This window comes from Teleopsis dalmanni, chromosome 2 (assembly GCF_002237135.1).
Source record: "Teleopsis dalmanni isolate 2A chromosome 2, ASM223713v2, whole genome shotgun sequence".
Taxonomy (NCBI): Eukaryota; Metazoa; Arthropoda; class Insecta; order Diptera; family Diopsidae; genus Teleopsis; species Teleopsis dalmanni.
In genome coordinates, this window is record NC_051847.1 from 29,950,203 (window position 1) to 29,957,226 (window position 7,024).

Genomic DNA, 7,024 nt, shown 5'->3' on the forward strand with positions numbered 1-7,024 from the left:
CAATTAGTTACTTACATACGCCACACACAACTTAAATATTAGAGACACCCAAAACCATCTTATCCTTATCCAAATCTAAGATTAGGAACTTTGACCGTACGATCGCCGCCCAATCTTCGTCTTTCACACATAAATTTGTCATCAAAAAGCAAATACATTTAAATTAAGAGAGAATTGAAACGGGAAGCTCGGGAAACAAATCTAAAAAACTATGATATTGAATAAATAATACTTTAATGTTCATTAGATAAACTTTGATTGAGAAACAAAATGTTTATGAACTTTCAGGATCCTTGTCGATTTTATGATTGACGTTAAACGTCTACAATATATATTATACATTGCACGAACAGATGATTAAACAGCGGTCTCTCACAACAGTAGTTAACGACTCCCATTGCAATCCAATTATATGAAATACAAAGCCAAATAATTGAGTTTTATAGCCACTATCGGAAGAACTATTACTAAAATAGATTTTCCCAACTTCATTTTTGACCCTATTAGCTACTACAGTTTAGAAGTGCATTGTGCATAACATGTCTAGTATAAGACTATGACAAACAAATGACTATCTAATTTAATAAAAGAGTAGAACGAGAAAAAGAAAGAGAGTAGAATAAGAAAAAGAAATAGAGTAGATTAAGAAGAAAAAGTTTGGAATATGATGATTTATTATTTAATCAATAATTCTTAATTGAAGAATAATATATTCTTCACTTTCAGACATATCATTATTTTACAATTCTTTAACCAATTCACCTTCCGTTTGTTGCTTGTAATTACGAGGCACATGCTATTAAATTCTAAAGAATCGGATATATTTAATTTTTTTTAAATATTATACACAAACCTATTAATTTCTTTTTTCCTTTATCAAAACCCATTTTTAACACATTTTAATGGTATAACCATTAATAAAAATGCTAGATAAGTGGGTGTCTACAAATACCTTCCATTCTTACGGCTTTCCGCCATTCTTCTTTTTCGTCTTTGTTTTTCCTTTTTATTTCGCTGTCTTCAAAACTTTCTTTCGAACTCCATTACTCTTGAGCCTCCAACAGGTATTCCTCCTTCAGAATTTATTTCTTCAGAAATTTTCGATTATAGCATATCTGATACATGACCAAACCAATAAAATTGGTGGTACTTAAGTTTATGTTGGATGTGAACTTTCCATTACCAATTTTTTTGCGATCATTCGTATTGTGTTACACATAGTTTTTCACACAACTCTTCTTCTTCTTAGGCATTATTTCTAGAGATGTTATTTTGATTAACCTTTTTTTTGCTCCATACAATAATACAATTGTTTAAACGATTGTGTTGTAGTTTTATTGACTGTAGTCATATATTAACTGCTCTTGAAACTCGGTTTACGCTTTTCATGATGAACCTATAAAGGAGGATTTTGATAGGGTTTTCAAGTATAAATATTTAGTGTTGTTCTCATCTATTCTCTACAGTCTGATAGTTTTTAAGCTTATTATAAAAAAAATAAGCAATATCAATAATCACTGTATTTAAATCCGTTATCAAAAATATTTATTTTATCTAACTTTTTTATTTTACTTTTAGTTTAATACTTGCGAAAATCATGTCTAATAAAACCATTAACTTTTGTTAACTAGGCCCTCAATATTAATTAATAACATACATTCAACATGTCCTTTTTATATATAATGTTTGGTTCTTAATTAATACAATTGAATGATTAATTTTTTCAATTAAAATTAGTAAAACTTAATTCCATTAGATGCCTCATTTGATCTGCTGATAATAGTTTACATGGTTAACGCGCTTTACATTACAGGGTCCAATTTTTTGAGTTCGTCAGTAAAAGATATGACAACTATGTTCTTATGCATTATAGGTACTCGTAGCTGTAAATAAAATAATAAGGAAAACCTGAAAAAAAATTTGGATAAATACGGAGATAGCATTACATATAAGCTATGATCTCAGATTATATATTTACTTAACAAAGTTAACATATTCTATATTCCCTGAAACATCTTATATTAAAAAATATATCAAGCATTTTATTAAAACTAATATGAATACATCTTCATAAATTGGAATTATACACATTCAATCATCATTGATCTCATGTTGAGTCCCACTGTTCTACAAAAATATTTTAATAAAGTCTTCGAATAGTAATGAATTACAACAACAAAAGTTTTATTATTATTTTAATTAATGGAATTTTTTGGCTGAACATACAACTGTTTCAAATATTTTGAAATACATATCATCAGTGGAATTGGGATTATTTCTTATATTCAATTAATCGTAAATTATTTTTGAGACTTCAAGTACCTAGAGTTGAACTTGTTTCCTGCCAAATTTGAAGCTCAGAGTCAGTGTTTAAGGTCAGTCAAAAATGTAATTAATTAAAATATTAAAAAGATTTCTGTTGTCTTAGTTCATCACAGTTCGAAACAACTCTATTAAATACAATACTTTATATTAAGTAAAACAGTCACTTTCGTTATAAGTGATGTTAAAATATAATGAAATAATTTACTTAAACTTTTATACTACCCTTTTATTTGTCTTAAATATAAGAAAAACAAAAAAAAAGGGTGTGAATACAGGTTCTACGCGTAGCATATGGCATGTATACCCAAGTTATAAAGGAACGTCCCTGAAGGAATATGAAAGAGATCTCAGAGGGGGAAATCCCGAAGAAGAAGGAGGGGTGTTTTAGTTCGTAAACTACTCAGTACGAGTCGGACATACTATTCCGGCGACATTCAGTTTAACGATGCATAAAGCATTCCACCACATCCTCATAAAAGAAAAATATATGTGTATATATATGTATAAAATGAAAGAACTTCATATTTTAAACGGTTTCTCAATTACTATACTTTTATGCAAACTAAAAGCACCCTGTAATTGTGTATTGAACCACGCATGTCCTTGCAGAACACAATTCCTAATAAAGTAATTACATTACAATACAATTAAGCCATAAGCAAAAATGATAACAAAATTAGTATTTAATTGTTCCCCGAGGTGATAACGTCAAAGAGGTGTAAAAAGTTATTAAAATATTTATGGAAAATATAAAAATGCCACAGCTATTGGTATTGAAGGAATGTTGGTCGAAAGGTTTTCCGAGTAATGAATTCGGTTATGTTTTGTATCCATTTTTGTGTATTTTCAAACTTTTCGGTTTCGCGCCCATCGACCTAAAAAATGGTGAAAATTTACATAGTAAATATGGAAGACTAAAATTGGATATATGCTCTGCTACTTGGACTGTGATTAGTGCCATTATCTATATTGGTAAATAGATGCAAATTAATTTTAAAAAATAAGCAATTAAATCGCAAACTTTAAAGTTGGTTTCAGTTATGCCGTACATCAGATGAGCATCACAAATCACTGGGGACACATACAATCAGAAATTCCATTCATCACAAGTTGGGCACAAATTGGTTCACTTTTTCTATTAGGCGGCTTAGCAGTGTTAACATCATGGCTTCATCTACCGAATATGCTAAAATTATGCAATTTAATTTATAAAATAGATCAATATCTGAAAGTGTATATGAATGTGCAAATAGATTATAAACAGTTACGTCGGCGATTATTAATTGAATTCACATTACTGTTTCTGGTACCGACGACATTATCTATGGTTAACTGCGTTGTTATACAACCAATACCAGATTTAAGTTTCAATTCGTCCTGCTACTGGTTCATTTGTTTTGCACCAATCATGCTGCTAACTTTTAAGGAGTTTCAATTCTACAATCTATTATTCATACTTAAATCAAAATACGACCTTATAAACGAGAAACTACAATTCTATATACATGGCTTGGATAAGAAGAAAGAAAAACTGAAGAGTAAATCAAATTCAATATCTGAAGTACCATTAGCTTCTATAGTAACGACAACAAGCGTCAAAGAAATGGAAATACTAGGAGTAGACACTCTACAAAATTTACTAGATATATTCTCTCTCATCACAGATGCTGTGGAACTGGTTTTAAAGATTTTCTCATGGCATTTACTATTGACCACCACAATTTCGTTTCTGACTATTACCGTTCAAAGTTATAATTTATTCGCGGTACTCATGAAGGCCTTGGAGATGTTGCCATATCAAATTTTCTTTATAATCGCTTGGATTTTAATACAAATATTGACAATCGGCATAAATGTCAGTGCCTGCAGCATGACTGCTAATGCGGTAGTGTACTTACATTAATAGTTTATACAATACAATCAAAACACTTATTACTTAGATGTCATCTGCTGGTCCACTTGTGCACAAACTAAAGAGACATACATCTATAGATCCTGCCTCTAGCTTTTATCAAATCATTCAAATATTTTCTATGGAAATTTTACATCGTCAAAATATTTTCACTGCAGCTGGTTTCTTTGATATAAATTATAAGCTCATCACTTCGGTAAGTTAATTATATCTCTTACGTTCCAACCACTAAATGGAACAGACTATATGTCAATGATACTTACAGATTATAGGTGCAGTTACAACGTATTTGGTGATAATCATACAATTTCACGAAGCCACTGCAGATATGACGAGTACTAAACTAAATGTGACGCACCCGATAAATATGTGAAGTTGATACAACGTTTAAGTATTGCGAATCGAAATATTATTTTGAGTTTCATTGTAATATACCTAGATTTATTAATAAATATATATTTATATATACTTCCACTCTGATTAAAATATTATTTCTCCTTCTTAACAAAGTTGATTTGGGTGTATTTACTTTTATACTCTTCATGGACGTATCTATGATACGTAAAAACCAATGTTAAAGATACTTCAAATATTTATTTTGTAAGTTCGTAATACGGTACACAGCTGTTTTTGCAATTTTATTTTTGATAGTTCTACGAAATTGAAATTATCATTTAAACGAAGACGGTTCTAGTCGATTTCAGCCATAAAAAAGAATTAACTAAAGAGTTGAAAGCCTCACATCAAGCAGCCTACAAAATATATATGGAGCTTTGGGTCAAGAGCTATCATAGTTAAATTGTACTTAATAGTTTGAAATATCCGAAAATTTCAAATATAGTAAGTTAAGATTGAAGAGTTCAAATTTTGAGAAAACTCTGGAATAGACTGCAATTCGTATCTGTTTCTATATTTGAATAGATGTCAGTATAGTGATAAAAAATCTGTTCCTTGAGTATATATATCTGATACCCATATTGTCGTGAATCCATATTAAAAGGGTTACTTTATTACTTAATAAGCTTTTAAAGATTATTATATATCAAGAACCTTCACTAATATTATTTGTAAATTACCACTTTGGCTCTATATTTTTTAATGGACCATACATATTTTGGAAATAGAGCATTATCCAGCTATGTTAAATACTGTTATAGCCTTTTATTAATTATTTATTTATTTATTATTTTAATTTATTTATACTAATTAATATATAAATATATTCTGATAAGAATAAATAATGGAAGCACTGATTTAATAATTTTTATCCAACTTTAATATTTAATTCAGAATTGTAAGCATTTAAGCCAATCGAATTATTGAAATAGACATCAAATATATATAAAAATTGTGTAACGAATCCATAACTGATAAAAAAGTATAATCCCCCATGCGTATCTTATTAACCCAATTAAATTTGTTTCATGATATCTCCAAATGCACAATCATTATAAGTGGAGTACTCTACTTACTGTCTAATCTGGCTAAATTACATTTCAATTGCAAATGTCAATTGACTGCTTTTACATTGAAATTTATTTTGGCAGTTCAGTTTTGGTTTTCAAATTATAGAGCATTTAAGATATGTAACATAATTCTTAAACTTAGATATAAAAATAAATAAAAAGTATATATTTTTACCAATTAAGAGTATTTGTTATACTCGCTTATTGTTTATTAAAGGGAATCAATGGAAGTTAATATATTAGGATAGGATAAAAAATTTAATAGAGTTTAATTGAAATCAATATTGATCCGATCAAAAAATACAAAAAGGATAGAGCCTTGAAATTATTTCACGAAAACTGACAGACTTACCAACACCGCGTTATCAAATCTCAAAATGGTTACAGGCTCCTCGGGGAGGTATGCAGAACCAGGATTGATTGACAATCAAAATTTTTGGTGTTCAGTCCACTTGTGTGAATCGAACTTATCAGTTACCCGAGTTCATTCAAAATAAAGTTAATTCATGTTCTAGAGATATTAAATTCCAGCTCCACTTTTTTGAATGAAGATTGTTGCTAATCGTTGTTGAGACCACGCACAGTTTGAATGAAATCAAAAAACCATCATTATTATAAACATGGTTCATTAAATCAAATGTTTCGATCAAAGTTCAAACAATTTTAAGAGAATAATTTCTTTGTCCAGTACACGATTTTATATCGGTAACAAAAAGATACTATAACTTCAATCGCAATAATTCCACTCCAATTCGTCCAAAGATTATGATATATTATTTTGATAATACATCAGTGAAGAATCTATATTTACAGACACTTGTAATTACTTATAAATGACCTGACCACAAATATATATATAGACTCCATATATTGAACTGTGAAGATTCCTGTTATCTTTCACACAATCATGAAAGATACTGGAAGTAACATAAGATTAGGTTCCATATATATATCTGGTATGACAATATGGTTTTGGGAAGGTCATCCCGAATATAAGTGAACTAATGAGTTCAGGAGATTTGAAAGAAGTTTTGTGACTATCTAAGATATTCTAGAATCAAAATAGGTTAGGTTTCGAAGTGTATAAAACTCGTAAGTTATTCCTGGTAGTTAGTTTCTAATTGCCAAATAGAAGTTCATATGTACAAATATCTATATACTTTGGAATTTTTTATGAATATTACTTGCTATTATATATATAACCAAGTTAACCAAATATAAACAACTGATTTATAACATAACTATATTTATAAAGAGTATTAAAGCTTCACCCATACCAATGCAAAAGGGTTTTTTTTATAATTTATATATGTTTCGATTG

At 29.0% G+C, this 7,024-nt stretch overlaps 1 protein-coding gene across 1 annotated transcript; it reads left to right on the top strand.

The window, feature by feature from the left end:
- The first annotated feature begins 3,080 nt into the window (after nucleotides 1-3,080).
- Nucleotides 3,081-4,610, top strand: LOC119674224 (putative gustatory receptor 28b). Its single transcript, XM_038085350.1, has 4 exons — nucleotides 3,081-3,297; nucleotides 3,354-4,210; nucleotides 4,266-4,433; nucleotides 4,503-4,610. The coding sequence occupies exons 1-4, from the start codon at nucleotides 3,081-3,083 to the stop codon at nucleotides 4,608-4,610; spliced, it is 1,350 nt and encodes a 449-aa protein (XP_037941278.1).
- The last annotated feature ends 2,414 nt before the right edge of the window (nucleotides 4,611-7,024 follow it).